The 20,504-nt window shown below is 36.8% G+C and overlaps 1 protein-coding gene across 4 annotated transcripts in view; it reads left to right on the top strand.

Annotated features, from left to right (window-relative positions):
* Positions 1-19,089, top strand: part of rxfp2b (relaxin family peptide receptor 2b) — a 42,224-nt gene extending 23,135 nt beyond the window's left edge. The window contains exons 9-19 of one of the 4 annotated variants that reach the window (XM_058412834.1): positions 206-280; positions 6,562-6,633; positions 8,623-8,694; positions 8,777-8,848; positions 11,063-11,134; positions 12,309-12,380; positions 12,493-12,722; positions 15,158-15,568; positions 15,708-15,880; positions 16,772-16,818; positions 17,757-17,892. In XM_058412834.1, the coding sequence (XP_058268817.1) occupies positions 206-280; positions 6,562-6,633; positions 8,623-8,694; positions 8,777-8,848; positions 11,063-11,134; positions 12,309-12,380; positions 12,493-12,722; positions 15,158-15,568; positions 15,708-15,880; positions 16,772-16,801 (1,279 nt within the window). In that variant the 3' untranslated portion in view covers positions 16,802-16,818; positions 17,757-17,892. Of the gene's footprint in view, positions 1-205; positions 281-6,561; positions 6,634-8,622; positions 8,695-8,776; positions 8,849-11,062; positions 11,135-12,308; positions 12,381-12,492; positions 12,723-15,157; positions 15,569-15,661; positions 15,881-16,771; positions 16,819-17,756 lie in introns of all 4 variants that reach the window. The other 3 variants (XM_058412833.1, XM_058412832.1, XM_058412835.1) reach the window with 3 other exon arrangements.
* The last annotated feature ends 1,415 nt before the right edge of the window (positions 19,090-20,504 follow it).

The raw sequence follows: 20,504 nt of genomic DNA, 5'->3' as shown, positions 1-20,504 counted from the left end.
GTAGAAACTACTCTGCCTACACAATAATCCGAGCAAACACCGCATTACATGTATCTCATTTATTCTCAGTAAAACAAGTCATGTTAAATTGAAGTTTCAAGTCTTCAGTTTGTTCTCAGTGTTTAGAGGGAGAAGCTGCAGGAGCAGCAGCAGGGTGAAATGGTTTCTGGGTAATTATAGCTGATGTAGGTCGTGGTATGTGCAGGTCACTGGTGAACACCTCGCTTGAACGGCTTCCTTCATCCAGACTCTGCAGACACATGCCCTTTCTCAACTGGCTGTAAGTGTGTTCTTTTCTCTCCTTGCTTTCGGATACACAATGAATCATTCTGTCCATCGGATGTTCTGTGTTTTATTTTTAGTGTCTGGAAGAATGATGGTCAAATTATACCAGGTAGTTTCAGAAGTGCTCCCTCTGTTGGCTGATAAGGTTTCTAATTTGTAGTGATGGCTGGTTGTGCTAGGTGGAAAGGCTATTATCTAATATCTTGACACTAGACGTGTGGGGCAAACTATTACACACATACACACGCACATACATAAAGGCAGATCAGCATCCGCAGTCATGATTTCTATTTTTTAAGTGTTTCACGTCTGTAATGCTTCACTGGGTTCATGCCGTGATTCCTCTAAATACCAATTATGTTAAACGGAAGGTTGTAATCCTTTCATTCAAAGCACCAACCTATGCTTCTATCATTTGTCCTTTCGTATAATTGGTTCTTTCATTGTAGTTTTAGTTTCTTCTCCATTTAATTAGTGTGATGTGGCTGGTGTTCACACTGTGAAGTTTTTCAGTAACAGCATAAAGTGTGTTATTCCTCTCATTTGGCAATGCTTACTTTTTTATAACATATCTTACTTGTTATCAGTTTATGTTGTGCAGCTGTTAATTATTTCCATTTATGCCATATTTAGCAGCTATAAACAGTTTTTTTCTCTCTTGAAGTAAGACAATAAGACAAAAAGCACTGGTCTGAAAGCTTAAAGTTACAGGTTTACTGATTGCTAAACAAAGTGCTGATGATGGAGACTACTTCCAAAAAGCTGCTAAACATCTCCTCAGAGAAAACATTTACTTTACACACAGCTGTAAACTGGTTAGTCCGGCAGATTGTTAAAAAAAAAATCCATGTGTAAGTTACTATAAAATAAAATAGAAAAAAAGTTTCAGTATCTGCTGAAATTAAATAAATCGATAAATAAATAAATAAATAAATAAATAAATAAATAAATAAATAAATCTTCTGACCAATCAGCACTGTACTATAAATCTCTGAAAAAATATTTTTATTTATTTATATTTTAGCAGTAAATAAGAAAAAAATTCAAACCTTTTGGATTCATGGTTAATTTAATCCCCCCATTGTAGTTTGAACAACAGACTGCCAAAGTAAAGTTTGTGTTTGCTGAAACAATAGCTTCTGTTGTTGGTTTAGTTCTCTAATACATACACAGTATAAAATAATTTTATTTCAAAATTATGGACTTCAAGTCTGTCTTGAGCAACAAATCTGAAACGTCTACAATAAAGTTGAGAACTTGAGGGCTGGTGATAAAATAATCTATAACAACAAATGGTATAAAATTATTTTTTAATATAAACCCATCACATTTGTTGTATTTGACTGTTTTTAGTGTGTGTGTGTGTGTGTGTGTGTGCTTAAATAAAGTTGGTGTTAAATCATACCTGATCTACAGTTAGATTCATAATACTTAATGTACATAATAATTTTATCAAAATTTTATAATGTGTAATACAATTTGAAATCAAATGTACTTTTTTAAAAAAGAAAAATAACACAAGCTTTACAGCCTGTATGCGTTCACATAACCAAGACATCTGATTTCAGTCATTTTTCTTTTTTCCTGGCTCTACATCTTCACCCAGCACATTGCGTCCAGATGAAACTATTGTCCGCTCCTAAAGGGAAGCTATTTCTTCTCATTTTTCTTTCTAAAATACATATTTAGGAAGTAAGTAAGATCATAAAGGCTCAGTACACTGCTGTAATTGTTCATTTCATTATATTACTTAACAAAAAAAAAACCCCATTGTGAGTCATTTGCAAACATTTCATAATTACCCAAAGATGAACTTCTTTTGTATTTTTCTAAATATCAAGGCCATTCAATCAAAAAAAAAAAAAATAGCAGGATTGATGCTTTTTGTGGATGTAATTCCCTTTTGTCATTGCATCTCAGTCTTGTTCTCTCTGTAGCATATATTAAGTTGATGTATATGCGTGTTTTGTGTTGGAGTGATGTCCTGCATGGTGAAGCACTGATTGATTTGCACTGAAGCTGACATGTCATGTGTTTTGCAGATACAGTATGATTGATTTGGGTTCAGGTATAATGCTCCAGATGGAAACAAAGCCTGCATAAAAAGGAGCTAAGGCAAGATTTAAACCAGTGTTTCCCTGTTATGGTGTTTTGTTCTCTTGCACGTCTTGTACTGCATTAGAGTATTTTCTCTGCAATGACACTTCTGAGTAAACTCATTAGCAAAGTCCTCGCTGATTTAAATGAGTGCTTTAACTGTGCACTGATGGCCCAGAGTGCAGAACTGGAAAACAGTGCTGCTGGAGATTAGAATAGAATAGTCATAGAATAGTAGTCTAGCTGTTTGTCTCATATTTATATGTGTCATGTAAAGGAAACGGCAATACTGTCTTTCTCTCCCTTTAGCTCTTCTATCAGTCATACCATGTATGTAAAAGGAGGCTGTAAAAGAAAGGACCAGGTTTTAAAGCCAGCTGATTCTGGGATGTTACACATCAATGAGACTCCATTTCCTGTGTAGACTGTGAGTCATGTCTAGGGTTTGATTACAAATATACACTGAAGGGGTGATGGCTCTGTGATAACTTTTATGGTGAATGTGAAGGTGTTGATAAGGTGTTTTCTACAAAAGCAGCTCTGACACCAGTCCCTGGGCTTACTCTGAGGCTTGTACTAATACATTGTCATTTATATAATAGAACTAGAGGGACACGGTGGTTACATTCATGGCATTTGGCAGACACCCTTCTTCAGACCAACTTACACTGATCTCATTTTATACAACTGAGTAATTGAGGGTTAAGGGCTTTGCTCAGGAGCCCAGCAGTGGCAGCTTGGTGGACCTGGGATTCCAACTCACAACTTCCAGATCAGTAGGCCAACACCAAAACCACCGAGCTACTACATCTCTGGTTAGTGGTTAGCACATTTACTCCAGTCTCCTCCTCGAGTCCTGCCTTATAGGCAGAGACCTGCCTTATAGGCTGATTGGCTTCTCTACATTTGTGAGTGGTGAGTGACTGTACCCTGCGATGGGTTGGCACCCCATCCAACATGTCTCCTGCCTTGTGCCCTGAGTTCCCTGAGATTGACTCCAAGCTCCTTGTGTATCCTTTGTAGATACATGCTCCAGAAAATGGATGGATGGATGGATGGATGGATAAAAAATGCATCTAATTCACAGTGACTTGTATGATCAGCACTCCAGTATTGGAAGTATGGAAGAGGTTTCCAGAGCCAGTGCTTTGTAACAGTCTTGCTAATTCTCCATAACATGACAAACTTCATTACTATGTCTTTGACAAGCTGGTGAAGGAGTGACTGTTCATAGCTGCCTAAATGTCATTACAGGAATTTGTTTTCCAGAAGCTCCTCAACATTAAAACATAGTTATAAACATATAAAACAAAATAGTTTATTTATTTTTAAATTAAAAAAACACCTCAAGTATTTTAAGTATAATTTAAGTAAATTGTTGTGGCATAAGAGCAATAAAACACTTACAATGGGCCACATCACACCATCCCATCACTGTATTTTAAAAATTATTAATTTATTCCATAAAAAGAAATATTGCCAAACAAAACATAATATATATATATATATATGTATATGCAGGGGTTGGACAATGAAACTGAAACGCCTGGTTTTAGACCACAATAATTCATTAGTATGGTGTAGAGCCTCCTTTTGTGGCCAATACAGCATCAGTTCATCTTGGGAATGACAGATACAAGTCCTGCACAGTGGCCAGAGGGATTTTGAGCCATTCTTCTTGCAGAATAGTGGCCAGGTCACTACGTGATGCTGGTGGAGGAAAACGTTTCCTGACTCGCTCCTCCAAAACACCCCAAAGTGGCTCAATAATATTTAGATCTGGTGACTGTGCAGGCCATGGGAGATGTTCAACTTCACTTTCATGTTCATCAAACCACTCTGTCACCAGTCTTGCTGTGGGTATTGGTGCATTATCATCCTGATACATGGCACCGCCTTCAGGATACAATGTTTGAACCATTGGGTGCACATGGTCCTCCAGAATGGTTCCGTAGTCCTTGGCAGTGACGCGCCCATTGAACTGAAGGCGGACTCATCAGAGAACAATACATGTTTCACATTGTCCACAGCCCAAGATTTTCGCTGCTGGCACCATTGAAACCGACGTTTGGCATTGGCACGAGTGACCAAAGGTTTGGCTATAGCAGCCCGGCCATGTACATTGACCCTGTGGAGCTCCCGACGGACAGTTTTGGTGGAAACAGGAGAGTTGAGGTGCACATTTAATTCTGCAGTGAGTTGGGCAGCTGTGGTTTTATGTTTTTTGGATACAATCCGGGTTAGCACCCGGACATCCCTTTCAGACAGCTTCCTCTTGCGTCCACAGTTACTCCTGTTGGATGTGGTTCGTCCTTCTTGGTGGTATGCTGACATTACCCTGGATACCGTGGCTCTTGATACATCACAAAGACTTGCTGTCTTAGTCACAGATGCGCCAGCGAGACGTGCACCAACAATTTGCCCTCTTTTGAACTCTGATATGTCACCCATAATGTTGTGTGCATTGCAATATTTTAAGCAAAACTGTGCTATTACTCTGCTAATTAAATCTTCACACTCTGCTCTTACTGGTGGAATGTGCAATCAATGAAGATTGGCCACCAGGCTGGTCAAATTTAGCCATGAAACCTCCAACACTAAATTGGCCAGTGTTTCAGTTTCATTGTCCAACCCCTGTATATATATATATATATATATATATATATATATATATATATATATATATATATACACAGGGGTATATAAGTAGATAGATATATATATATATATATATATTATGTAGGGGTGTATATAGGGTAGAATAAGTATCATTTATTTGTATGTATTTGTATTTTATTTGCAATTCATATTTATTTATTTATTTATTTGTATGCTTAAAATCTCTATCTATCTATCTATCTATCTATCTATCTATCTATCTATCTATCTATCTATCTATCTATCTATCTATCTATCTATCTATCTAAAAACTTGTTCATTCCATGAAACATCCTATGTAAACACTGTGTAAAGACTGTTATGTGTGAAAATCAGGAGATTCTGAAATAATCAAACCTGCCTGTTTGGTAGTATCAAGCACACCACAGTCCAAGCCACTGAGATCTTTTTTTTTTTTTTTTATGTGAAAATTAACTAAAAGTGCTTGACCTGCAATCTGCATGAATTTATCCACTGGTTTTCTTCCTCCTGAATGAGCAGGTGTACAGGTGTTCCTAATAAAGTGGACAGTGGGCATATATCATAATATAAATTACAGAAAAAAACTGTAGCTCATATTGGTATTCCAGATTCATTAGGAAATGATTAATATTTAAGAAGATATGCTCGATGGAGTGAAATTATTACATTTTTTTGTTTCAGCAATTTAAAGCATTTCAGATGTTGCTGGAAAATAAATGTTAATTGCTTTCAAAAATTCATCTTCAATCATACTCAACTTATTGTATGCAAATGACAGAGGCTAATACTCTGTACCTCTAGAGGTATCATTTTAAGAATCCAATTAAAAGAAAAAAAAATTTTACCTTCCTTTTCAAAATGTAAAACAAATACGGAGATAAGAGAATGAGAATGCTGCAGGATTTTCTCAAACCAAATCTCCAATGCCGGCTGAATTCTCCTGAATGGTTTGCTTGTTGCCTTCAAACAGCGACTCCCAAATGTCTAATTAGCATGATTAACTAAATCTGAGCAATCGGGGATTCCTCTAAATAAGCTTGCTTTGCAAACAATGAGAGCTCTTGTGCAACCTTTTCTGGATTCATAGTGCATTAAGTAAGTGCATTTACTAAAATAGCTGTCCTGACACCCAAATGGATTTCCCCCCAAACATATCGCATTTAAGCACTGGGATGAAGAAGGCAGTAAAACGACAAATGGTGCTCTAAGCTTGTCCCTCATGTGGATGTGTGAACAATGTTGGAACAGCGTGTTCTCATTTACTGCTTATAATTTCCCACACTGACTCATATCTCACGTGTCGGGTATGTCAGGGAGATTTGGGATATAATATATTGGGATATTGGGATATGATATAAGGGATGATGTTTCCTAATTCACTGCTCTGTTTACCCACAAATCAGCTTTTATCTCGTGTACTATAAACACCCTTTATTTAATTGAAGTAAATCTCATTAGATTTGAGATTCTTATGCAACATACAATGTGTTTCTTTTGCATTTTATCACATATCTTCATTTCATTTTCTTGCTTTTAAAGGGACTTTGAAGGGAACTGCATTCAGAGGCTGAACTACTCCACCCTGCTGTCCTGTGATGAGCTCACGGTCCTGTGAGTACGAGGAAATGAGAGACAGAAAAGCAACAGACATCTGGAGATAAGGAATGGAAAGGATGAAGGAAGGGCAGAAAAAAACAGAAGTGAAAAGACTTAAGGGGCTTTTCACGGAGCAGTGCAGATAGGATGAGATCGAGAGAGAGGAGACAGAGAAAGAGAGAGAGAGAGAGAGAGAGAGAGAGAGAGAGAGAGAGAGAGAGAGAGAGACTCTATACCTGATGTGTTCCAGGTCTCCTCACCCAATCCTCCTCACCCTAACCTTACTAATGTTGTTGTAGCTGAATTGAACATAAATCCCCAAAGCCACAATCCAAAATCTAGTGGAAAGCCTTCCCAGAATTGTGGATCTTATTATAATAGCAATCCAGTTTAAATATTTGTCACATGTCCATTACATATTTTGTTGTTGTTGTTATTCTTTTGGTTGCTCTCTTTTCGAGGATCATTTGGTCTGCATTTTTTGATTTGGCACAGGTTCTACGCTGGATGCCCTTCATGACGCAACCCTCCTATTTTATCCAGGCTTGGGAGCCAACTCTTCAGTGGTTAGATGTGAATTCCACATATTCCGAACAAAATTTCTGTTTGAATCCGGTTAAGAAAAAGTTTTTATTATTTACTGGATTATTTCAGATCAGCACCACCTGGATTCAAGAATTTACATGGCTGATTTTTTCCTATTTCTCTGATTATTTCAGATCAATTCCAGTCCTTTCAATCCAAACAAAATGTCTCTGGGATCAAGCTAAGTCAGATCATTTGAAGGGGCATTACATGAAGGCTTTTAAATCTCTCATTGCCACGGCCAGGGTTCGATTCCCAGGCAGGGAGATAACCCAGCCACTGTAGAGTTAACTTTTAGTGGCTGGATAAAATGGGAGGGTTGCATCAGGGAGGGCATCCGGCATAAAACCTGTGCCAAATCAATACATGTGGACCAAATGAGCCGCTGTGGCGACCCCAAACAGGGAGCAGCTGGAACAACAGCAACAACATGAAGACTTTCTAATGAGATTATTTGCTTGCATGTAAACTTACTGATTGATGTGAAGCCCAAGTGACGACCATTAAATCTTTTGGTCTTATGAAAGAGAGAGAGAGAGAGAGAGAGCTGTTCTCTTGCTTTTGATTCATTATTTAATTATGTAAATGAGAGATTGATGGTGTAGCAGATTAGGATTAGGATTAATTAAGTCCAGCACCTATAACACCTGGTCCATATTTATAATAAAAGCCTGTGTCACCAGCTATTTTGGGCATATTACCTGGGACACCATCAAGGCATGTCTCAACATATCCTTTGTTTGGGCAAGAAATTACTTTTTCCATCCTTTAATTAAGGAAGGATTCACGGGCTAATGAAGAAACATTGAGTGCAAACACACAGATCCTGGTTTCATCTGCACTCTTAGACTGTTCTCTTCAAGTAAACTACAGCAGACCTTAATGGTGTTTCATCATCACAGTCTACAGCAGGGGATGAACCTTTAGTCAGAATAAACAAGGAATGAAGAAAGGAAGGAAGGGAGAAAAGGAGTGAAGGAAGGGAGAAAGAAAGGGAGAGAGAGTGAAATAAAGGGAGAGAGAGAGAGAGAGAGAGAGAGAGTGAGAAAGAAAGGGAGAGAGAGAAAGAAAGGGAGGGAGAGAGAGAGAGAGGGGCTCCCCCAGTCCAAGCCATATATTGTAGGCTGATTGTTATCTCTAAATTGTCCATGGTGTGTGTGTGTGTGTGTGTGTGTGTGTGTCTGTCCTGCCCGTTGCCCTAGTCCTCAGGCTTCCCACAACACCTTGTAGAATAAGCACTACAGAAAATGGATGAATAGTTAGATCAGATGGTTATTACTTATAGATATATGTTACTTCATTTTATAGTTTCCATTCACACCAGAGTGTCATTGCCCTTTTTCTCCATTGGAAATGAAATGAAGTGTTCTCTCAATAAACCAGTGATTTCACAGTCCTTCACTCTGCTCTTCTTCCTAGATCACTGCGAGCGAATCACATCAAGAAGCTTCCGGAAAACACTTTTCAATCTCTCCAAGTGCTGGGAGAGTTGTGAGTGTGACCGCAATGTCTGAGTGTTATATTATGTGACATATATTTATTAACAATAACGATATTTTTGTGCATTACACAGGGATCTTTCTAGAAACCAAATAAAAGAGCTGCCACTGGACATCTTCAAGGGTCTGCAGTCTTTACAGATACTGTGAGTTTTCTTTTGGAACAAATGGAACGTCTGAATTAGGGATTTGTATATAAATATGTGAGCTTTCATAACATCTAAGCCTGGTGAATATTCTAAATATTCCATATATAGCAGTGTAAAATTTGGAAAGATGCAATTATAACAATTTTAATGCTTATGAAGAGTCTGATAACCGACTTACGTGACTGGATGGTGCTAAAAATTAGTGTCTGGTTTATGCCTATAAATCAGACTTAAATAATTGTCATAGTGGCACTTCATCTTATGCAAATTTGTCTGCCTCCTATTTTAGACTTTAAACCGTCTTTTCCTTTAATGTTGTCAGTTCACTAATTAGACCAGAGAGGGTAAATAAAATAAAATGAAAAATCCACACAAGTCTGTGAAACCTTTCCCATTTCTGATCTAACGTCTCTAGCACTGTAGGCAATCTCTGGTCCGATGAGTTGGCTTTATCATGGAAAATCTCTTTAAACACAAATCAATACTTTCAAAGACTCGGGGTTTCAGGTGTCAAAAAGTATTGAAAACCTGCCAAAGTGGAGATGCCTGAATATTATCTGAATCAGTATGGTTGTGACGCAGGTATTTATTCACCATTCTTTTATTCTGGTTATAATTCTGGCGGGGGTTTTTTGATTATCATCTAAGTTTGTCTTAATCATACTTTATTACATGGTTAAATGCTGATTTGCCGTCTTTAATACTTCTACACTGCAAATATAAACAACTTCTTCATAAGCCTTAAAGTTACATACAAGGATACTCTTACTTTTAGTCCTTCAGAATTCTGGCACATATACAGTTAATTCTAACAACATATTTAGCTGTTTCTTAGCCTTGCATTACCAGGTTAAATACAGACTAAATCAGGTTAAATACACACTAAATCAGGTTAAATACACACTAAATCAGGTTAAATACACACTAAATCAGTTTAAATACAGACTGAATCAGGTTAAATACACACAAAATCAGGTTAAATACAGACTAAATCAGGTTAAATACACACAAAATCAGGATAAATACACACAAAATCGGTTAAATACAGACTAAATCAGGTTAAATACACACTAAATCAGGTTAAATACACACAAAATCAGGTTAAATACACACTAAATCAGGTTAAATACACACTAAATCAGGTTAAATACACACAAAATCAGGTTAAATACACACTAAATCAGGTTAAATACACACTAAATCAGGTTAAATACACACAATATCAGGTTAAATACACACTAAATCAGTTTAAATACACACTAAATCAGGTTAAATACACACTAAATCAGGTTAAATACAGACTAAATCAGGTTAAATACACACAAAATCAGGTTAAATACACACTAAATCAGGTTAAATACACACAAAATCAGGTTAAATACACACTAAATCGGGTTAAATACAGCTGCTATATGTCAAACCCTTGTGTGGTGTTCAGGTCAAATTTTATATTTTTACTAAAAGTGTTTTAAAGTGTTTTAAATTTGTAATAAATCATTCGCAGATGTATTTTTCAGAGCTGAATTTCACAACCAGTGACTGAAGTAATCTTTTGTTTCTCGTGCTTCTATTGTTGCTCGTCACCTGTATTTGTTAAATCAGATCAAAATGATAAAATTGTTTCATTTCTTGATTTATGCCACTAATATCTTGATTAAAGGATAGTTTGTTACACAAGTTGTAACTATCACAACCATTTTTAATGTGATCTAGTAGGTGCAAATATTAATACAAATGTTATTTATATTGTTTAGAATTGAGATAAAGACAAAATGTGTAATGGACTTTTATGTGTTTTTTATTTCTTAATGCTTTTAAAATCCAAATATTTGACCCTGACAATCCCAAAGGGTCCAAAGAGTGAACATAACACAAGGGATGAATATTTTTTAATAAGATTAGGATAAATATTCGGTATATTTATCCAAATAAATAATAAACTAAAAAGGATGTCAGACAGATGACAGTTGAACTATGTTTATTATGTTTCAGTCTCAAGACAGCTTTGAATCTGTGGCAATTGTAATTTTAGCAGACTGTCATTAATTTATATGTACCTTAAAGAGCTATTGTTGTATATTTAAGGGAGCTATTACTTTTTCTTTTTGTAATTTAGATATCTAATTATGTACATTATTTATCATGTCATGTTTGCTGGTTTTTCTATTACATTTGTACCACATTATCTACTGTGTATTCTATTGTTCCTAGGAATCTTTCCCAAAACCCACTAAGTCACATCCACCTGAGTCAGTTCGATCATCTCATGCAGCTCCAGTCACTGTGAGTAAAGGATGGGTATTTTGACGAGACATAGAAATATGACCTCGTATAACACTCTTAATATTGATTGATTAGAAATAAGCAGGACATTGCTTTAGTAGAATTCAGCTACCTATAAGTCTAATGAGTGGTAATTCATTTAAATGTGCTTAAATAGAATTTGACTGTTTATTTTATTTTATTTTATTTTATTTTTGCATACTGGTACAACCAATAATGCTTGAGTTTGCTGAAGCTTTTTGTTTTGTTTTTTTTAATTAGTGATGCATCTTACAGAGTTTGTTGAGCATTTTTGTGGAAAACTCTTTGAATTAACAAAATTGCAAGCACATGATACTTCTTTTAAACTCCAACCAAGTGAAGCACATATGTCATGACATTCTATGATAGCTGTTTGATGCATGTGAATGTAAGAGGACAAATATTGCAAAGTTTGCTCAAGTTTACACTCATTTCTGTGGTCGCAAAATCTAAAATATTGCCGACATTTTGACTGCCGGAATGTAAACGGATAGAATTCCATAAAGACCATAGCAATCGTGTGATAGAATGATTCTGGAGTATTAAATATACTGTATATATAATCATTTATACAGCAGGTAAAATAAGTATTAAACACATCACAATTTTTCTCAGCAAGACAGTTATAGCCCCAAAAGTGCTCACTGGAACATTCAGAAGTTTTGAAATCCTTCTGTAACCAGTGCCATCAGTATGTTTTGCAGCAATAAGGTTGCAAAGGTCTTGAGAGAGCTCTTTGTTTTTACCCAACATGAGATGTTTCTTTAAGTAAAAAAAAAAAAGTAACCTTGGTAACCTTGCACTTTCCATTATGTCCTAATTTATAGAAAGGCTTCTGTATGACATTAATTGATAAAATTCAGCAGTTAAATACCAAATAGTTATTTCTTCTTACTTTTTCAATTATAGTACTACAAAAAAGTGGGTTTTTTTGGTTCTGCATTTTTGTATTCAGAGTCCAGGGTGTATGTTGTGCCAGAGTGTGTGTACTGAAATGAGATTTTGTACTGTTCCAGCCCGAGGGCTGTGAGTTTATAAAAGGAACACAAATTGAACAGAGAGCCAGCCTCTGTGGCAGTCCAACCCAGAACACACTGAAGTTTATCCTGTGAGAGACGGATAATAACCAATGAAATTCCTCTCACTTCCACAGGGGCCTGGAAGGAGTGGAGATCCCAGACATCCAGACCCGCATGTTCCAGTCACTGAAGAACCTCTCCTACATGTAGCTCAATGATTTTCATTACATACAATCATCCATCAAACAAGGGTATTAATAGTGAGATACCTTTTGGGGCCACCAATAATAACAAACTGTTGTGTTAACATTTTCACAGATACTTTAAGAAATTTCAGTACTGCTCCTACGCTCCTCATGTCCGGAAATGCAAGCCCAACTCAGACGGTCTCTCATCATTCGAAGACCTCCTTGCCAGTGTAGTCCTCCGTGTCTCTGTCTGGGTCATGGCCTTCGTCACCTGCTTTGGGAATCTCTTCGTTATTGGCATGCGCACGCTCATCCGGGCGGAAAACAACCTGCATGCCATCTGCATCAAGGTTTTGTGTTGTGAGTATTACAGTACAACAAATTCAAATTGTTCTGGATCAAGGATGGGAAAAAGGGAAAGCTCATATTAGGATCAGATATTAGGAACCGATCAACAAAATCAGGAACAGCTCCAGTGAAATATCCAAAATAACTTCAAGCAAACACTGAGTGAGAGCAGACACAGGTCCGCCGATCCACAAACAGGACAATAGGGGCTAGACACTTTCACTTCTACTGAAGTATAAAGACAGAAAATAAGTCAAAAACCTGGATATTCTAGATCGAAAAGTCAGGCTTGGTGATGCCATGGACACAAATACTTCGCAAAAAAAATACAATCTAAAAACAGAGGTGTTTATAATCAGTGATAAACCAAACACTCATAATTTAACACAAGTGAAAACAATTAGAAGGATGGTTGCTGGGAAGGTGATCGCTGAAGGCGAATGCTGAACTGTGAGTCTGCAGATGTGACAATATTATGGCCAATAATTCACAATAATATTTTGTCTATTTATTAGAGCTGTCACACTTTTTATTCCTGACTTATTTATTTCTTGAAAATTATTTATAGCCTCCGGTTATTGAGACAATTGAGACAATATTCTGGGCTTCAACATTTCAAAGCATTTTTATATTCCTGAAAATTATTTTTAGCCTTATCGGTTTTTTGTTTTTTTTTTCAGGTTTTTAGTTTTGGATTAAATTCAAGTTTACATTTAGCTAAGAACTCCGTAAACTCAATAATGAATATAATAACTTTTGAAAAGTTGTGTGTTGTGATTTCTCCCCTGCCTGTGCATCATGATCCCCACTTTGAGAGCTGATTACTTCAGCCTTGTTTAAGCCTGTTTCACATATTAAACATACAAATCGACTCTATTTTGTATCTGCACTCTTACTTATAGCAATGAAAAACCTCAGCGATGACGATCCCCCCTCTCACAACACCTGTCATTCATGAATATGTTGCTAAGGAGGCTGTTTTCTCAGTAATATTTAAGCATCTCCAGTGCCTTGTGAATGGCTTTGAAAATGTAGCCCTTATATCGATTAAGATTAGGTTATTTAGCAGAGCAGATGGTGCATTAAAAGAATTACCTTGTACCGCTCACGCTCTCTCCCATTCCACATATGAGGACAGGAGTCAAACAATTTCCTGCTAGAGCAGATATTCCCTCAGACACTCCCTGTATCTTCTCTCTCTCTCTCTCTCTCTCTCTCTCTCTCTCTCTTTATCTCTGTTCATCTATCTCTCTTAATAACCCAAGATGCCTCTATAGGTGACATTCTCCAGGTTTGTCATGCAGTCACTGAGAGTTCTCATGTCTTGACAGAAGTTCTCTAATCTTGTATAATCTTGTCAACTCTCCTGATCCACTCTTACACCTTAGATTTCATCATATTACCTCCCTGAATCATGCACTATTTTCTCATTTTTGGCTTCATTCCCTTGGGAAATAGGTGTCAATGCTTTCAAGCCAGTGCCATTAAATGCAGCAACCTTTTTTGTCAGTAGACAGAATTCTGAAATATTGAATCACATAAAAAAAAAAAAATAGATAACTCATGTACTGTAGGAGGTTGTCCAACCATCTTCCCTACTCTAGAAGTCGAGATGTTATATCGAAGGGTAAGTGCAGCATATTGTTTAATTAGCAATTTATGGTGTTTATGAGAGCACTGAGCCATGTCCCATTGAAGTGATTTCTTCTCCACGAGCAGAACTTTGTGTTCTGCTGTGAATTGCTGAGGAGAAATATGCCTCTTTAGACATCAGTCACGGAGTAAATATTTTGCAGTGCCCCAGGACAATGCATAGCTTGGGCGGACAAAATAATCTACGGCATTAATTAAGTCTCCATATTTTCCTGTCTTATGATGCGTCTCTGGCAACACATCCCCACCTCTGAGTTATTACTAACATCGGCGGCTTGTCAGGTAAGGAATAAAACATGACAGGACATGCTGTTATAGAGAAATAATCAATGACAAGGTGGTGTGATGCATCCTTATGTGAATGTTGCCACATATTTCTTCCATACTTCTCTTTATTCAAGTTAATTAGATAAAATGCACTGCTTGTTATGGTGCTCTGTTCTGAAGACTTTCCCATAGTGAATCTTTGCATAAATGCCTTACATGAAACTCGATGAGGTTTATTTTTCTTACTTAAAAAGTAAAATTTTCTTTTATTTGGCTTATGCCAATAGTCTTAGAACAAGTGCATTGGAAAAAGTTAGTCATAAGCTTCTGACCAATCCAATTCAAGATTTAAGCAGTTCCATTGTATGACAGATCATATGTAAGGTATAATCAACAATAATCTTCTTCCTGGTCACCTCTCCTCTTCTAGATTACAAACTTTTGATTATATTCAACCAAAACTGTAGTTTCTATCTTCCTATATCATCATGCTTTTACTTCTTCTTTCCATGACACCTTCCCTGCAGGTGCAGATTGCCTGATGGGCGTCTACCTTTTCTTCGTGGGCGTCTTCGATGTAAAGTTCCGTGGAGAATACAACAAGAACGCCTATGTGTGGATGGAGAGCCTTGAATGTCGCACCATCGGCTTTCTTGCCATGCTGTCCTCCGAGGTGTCGGTCATGCTCCTCACCTATTTGACCCTGGAGAAGTTTCTGGTCATTGTGTTCCCACTGAGTCACCTAAGGCCAGGGAAAAGTCAGACATTTATTATTTTGGCTGTGATCTGGCTCATAGGAATCCTGATTGCCGCTGTGCCGCTGCTTAACGATGAGATCTTCGGGAACTACTATGGCCGAAACGGCGTCTGCTTCCCTCTGCACTCTGAACGTGTAGAGAAACCTACAGCAAAGGGATATTCTACTGGCATATTTCTAGGTGAGTTTGAAAATATGGAAAACTTCTCAAATTCAACTTGATAATATATCACTGTAAATGTGTGTATTCCTTTCTATGCTCTGTTGTGTTTAGGACTTAACCTAGTAGCCTTCCTCATCATCGTCATTTCCTACTCCAGCATGTTTTACTCCATCTACAAGACAGGCATTAATGCCACGGAGCTGCGCAGCCGGCTGCACAAGGACGTGGCTGTGGCCAATCGCTTCTTTTTCATCGTGTTCTCTGATGCCCTCTGCTGGATCCCCATATTCCTGGTCAAAATTCTCTCTCTGCTCGAGGTGGAGATTCCAGGTAGATGCAGGAAATGCTCATAATTCCCCTCAAAAATGATTACATTCATTTTTGGCATTAAGACTAAACATGTTAATAATTCTGCTGTTTATACTGAACTGATCTCCGGAATCCAGATCTCCTAATCATCCTTATATTATAAACAATTGTAGTTCATTCCAGTTTGAATCCTGGAGCCTGGATCTTAATTTTTTTAAGATTAGGAATTTTGTGGTCTCTCTATCTCCTTATTTACACCATGTTGTAGAGTATAATAAGTTATAGTATATTTAATATGAAAAAAAATTGTCTAAACAGACCAAAGGTCTATTGGCACCGGGAAGTAGAAGCCTCTAAGGAACTCTTTTAGCTTTCTAAAACTTTCCTAAACTGCATATATATTTATAATTTTTCTCCTTTATTCATTGTATTCCTTCTTAGGGCTCTAAAGAAACCGCATATGAATATAATCATGTCAGGCATGATTATAGTTAATACCTTCAATGCATTTTAAAGAATATTTTATCATTTTTTAATAGAATTAGACTTTCAGCAGAAGATATTTCAAGAAGTGTTCCCTCAGTTATTATAAACTCCGGGAATCCTGGTTCATCTTGTTTCACTGCTCACACTTTACCAGGGGTTAATAAGGTGGCCAAAAAGTGCAAAACAAAATAACCAATCACAAAACAGAATAACCAATCAAGAAAATAACTAAAATTTCCATTGGCAAACAAAGACAACATTGAATTTATACTGATAGCAATTCTTGGTATAAAGATTAGTTTGTGATGTCTAAAAACACACCTGAATGAAGGTATGTTTCAAAGACAAAACTATTGCAGATTAAAGGATGTATAGAATTCTATAAGAGCATTCATATACACATGAATCCACTTTCTACTGCTGCAGCCTGCTGGACTTTCTCTGTATCTTGAGTGACTTAAGTTTCTTGAGCGGTAAGAATTCCATTCACAAATTATACCTATCTTTTCCAGTTTGTCTGAATTGTTGTTGCGTTTTCTGATTTGTTGTTTAGTTTTCACATTTGTTATTTTGTCATTGTGTATTCTGATTTGTTATTTGGTTTTCAGATTTGTTATTTTGTTTCGCACTTCTTGGCCACCGTAGCTTAACAGTTAATCCTGGTTATTCATGGTCTCACATTTCACACTGTACATTCCTAAACCATGGGTTAACCTTCTAAATTGCATATTTGCACAGTCAGCAACCTCAACTGAATAAATACAACACGTGACCACTTTAAATAACGGCTTGTCTCATGCTTAGGCTTTCGCATAACGCAGGAAAAAAATTTCAGGTCTGCCATTCTGGTATTGTTATCTTTCACAGCATTCTCTTCCTTTATAAGTTTGTCATCTAGATTACCAGGTCTTTGTTGATATCCATTAATTTTTCCCTGTCAGGGGTATCCCCCTCTCTATGGCACGCACTTCCGTTATGTTCAGTGTTATCTATCTATCTATCTATCTATCTATCTATCTATCTATCTATCTATCTATCTATCTATCTATCTATCTATCTAAATGTTTGGCAAAAGTGTTGCTATCTCTGCTTCAGGGCAGGATTTCTTGATGATGAGTAAATAGCAGTGCTAACTCTGCTTCTTTAAATTACTGAATTAATAAATTAAGTCTGAAATGTTCCTTATCCTAGGGTTAAATGCAGGGTTTAGAATGATGAAAACAAGGGGTTAAGCATAGTGTGAAAAGTACTAAAGACACAAAACTCTGATATCAGTCTGTTTTGTCAGTGGCATAGTTGGATTTCTTCACACTGCTACACATTTATGTTATATCATGATATATTTATAAGTTTGTCAAACATGCACTTTTGTTCTTCAGAATTTTCATTGTTTTCTCCATTTCCCTCCAAGGAACAATCACATCTTGGGTGGTAATCTTCATCCTACCTATCAACAGTGCCTTGAATCCTATCCTGTACACTCTGACTACCAGATTCTTCCGAGAGCAAGTAGAGCTGATGCTGTGCCAATGGCAAAGACACTCCACCCTCAGAAAGGAACGGAAGAGTTTATCCAGCTCAGTCATCGAAATAGAAAACTCACGACGTCCATACTGCACACGTGACTTTGTGCCACGGACCTCCATCTTAAAGTTTAAGTTTAGATGAGTTTCAGATGAACATGTATTCCGTGAGAATATAAACTGATGGAAAAGAGGTTTGGATCCCCACTTGGAGATCTGCTGATACTGTGCCTTTGCTTTGTTCTGCTTGATGTCGATCTATATGTTGATCCAAGAAATGAAAGCCAGTAATGGATATGTACACGAAGCACACAAGCAAAGAATGGGACTTGTCCTGGACAGACCACAGTATTACTAGACATGATATTCATGTACACCAAATATGTTTTACAGGAATTCAGCTATCATTTTACTGAACAATGCTAGTTACCAAGCAACTAGCATATTAGTGAGAAAACATTCTCCAGAAGACATGCAGCTAAGCTGTTTTTTCTACTGATACCTCATTCAAGTTTCTCATAAGCATTGTATTGCCATTAGAAAAAGATACTATGAAATGTGTACTTTTATTTAAATGTGTATAAAACGAAGACATTTATAATGCTGACAAAGTCACAGTTAAAGGTGTGTCATTCTTGGTAGATTTAACAAATGACATTATTTTAATATACTCATGATTTTGACTTAAGAGTTTTTATCTTGACAAATTTAATAACTACAAGACACTTTTTCCCCACAACTTGTGTTTCAGGGCTTTTGGAATTCTGAAAGCATAATCTGAACAAAATTAATTTTTGTATTGTGCGAACTTGTGACATGTGCCCTGATTTCATCCACATTGGCCTACCATATTCAGGCCCCATCCGTCCTTTGTGTTGAACAAATCTGTTCCAGTGTATGGTCAGTGTTTCCTGTTTTCATTAATTTGTTGACAAGGTTGTTGATTACTTTCACCTACAAGGGTCTAATTTGTGTGTTTAAACCCTTTTGCTTTCCTGTTGAGATTGTGAAGTACTGCATGTGCAAATCTGTATTATTAAGCAGTGGCTTCTGGTCCCGTCGCTAATTTTTGTTCTTTTTCATGATTTTAGACCACAGATACAGTAGCTTGAATTGAATTCATGATGGCTGGTGGTTTATGGGTTGCTCTAGTGTGCTGCTGTGGAATTCCCACCTGGTGTACTGACTCCTGGATTAACCCTAATAAATGTGCTTTTAGTATGTATTTGTGTCCTGTGTCCTGCAACTGTCCTCTATCCTGCATGTTAAAGATTCTATTTACATCCTTTTTCATTATATTTAACAATAGATTTATGAATCTAAATAATAGATGCCCATAATCTTTTAAAAGTACAAAGCTTGACAATATTCTGTACATTTTAGAAATCCCCTCTAGTTTTTTTGTTTGTTTCTTTGTTTGTTTCAAATTCCACCCATAGCTCTGTAATGGAGTTTTAGAATGTTGAACTACATGTTTTTTTTTGTTTGTTTGTTTGTTTGTTTGCTTATTTATACATGTACTAAGCTAGTATAATTATGATGTCACATAATGGGAAATTTTATTCATCCCTGTAATTAAATAAGCTACATATATATTTTCAGAATTTCTTTACTGTCCAATAATTTTATAGTATTTCTGTTATATTCAATCATTAAAAAATCCAAAGCAAATAAAAATTTATCTTTTTAAATTTGTATCATAGTTTTTTTTTTTTTCTTTTTTAAGCATTACATCATAGTGTTTCCATGCTAGGTTTCAAGCCCCAGCACTGCCAAGCTGCCACTGTTGGGCCCTTAAGCAAGGCCCCCAACCTGGGACGATTCTAGGATTTTCATTTAAGGGGGGTCAATCCCCAATGAGGGTATAATTAAAAATAAATTAATTAATTTAATAAAAATAAAGGTTTGACTAACAGGGTAGGATGGTAAACTTAATGCAGCATTCCACTGTATGGCATAGATGTGTATAACATTTGAGTACTGAACAAGCCAAATACGAGTCTTCCTGATCACACACACACACTTGTCCTCTGCGACGCCACGGTCTGCGGATTGAAGAACGCACTGAAAGACGGGGAGGAGCCGAAGTTTGCCACTATTTTCATATGAAATTATTAATTAATACATGATTCAAGACATCAGTTTGTTCAGTAATAATATGTGTAAGTGGAGACTGTGCGCTAGGCCAAAACTGGGACGTCTGCCTTTACATGCACATGAATTTAATAAGGAGTTATTCTCATCCTGTGCAACCTTAACAGCTTTAACTCTTCTGGGAAGGCTTTCCACAAGGTTTAGGAGTGTGCTTATGGGAATTTTTGACCGTTCCTCTAGAAGCACATTTGTGAGGTCAGGCACTGATGTTGGACAAGAAGGTCTTGCTCGCAGTCTCCGCTCTAATTCATCCCAAAGGTGTTCTATCAGGTTGAGGTGCAGGCCAGTCAAGTTCCTCCACATCAAACTCCCTCATCCATGTTTTTATGGACCTTGCTTTGTGCACTGGTGCAGAGTCATGTTGGACTACACCTGAATTCAATAATTTGTAGGGGTGTCCCAAAACGTTTGGCAAATATAGTCTATATAGTCCAAATATAGTAGGAGAAACAACAACAGCAACAGCAAACAAACAGATATAT

The sequence above is a fragment of the Hemibagrus wyckioides genome, linkage group LG17 (genome assembly GCF_019097595.1).
Source record: "Hemibagrus wyckioides isolate EC202008001 linkage group LG17, SWU_Hwy_1.0, whole genome shotgun sequence".
Lineage (NCBI taxonomy): Eukaryota > Metazoa > Chordata > Actinopteri > Siluriformes > Bagridae > Hemibagrus > Hemibagrus wyckioides.
The sequence above is the reverse complement of the archived record's forward strand: the minus strand, read 5'-3'. Positions and strand labels throughout refer to the sequence as shown.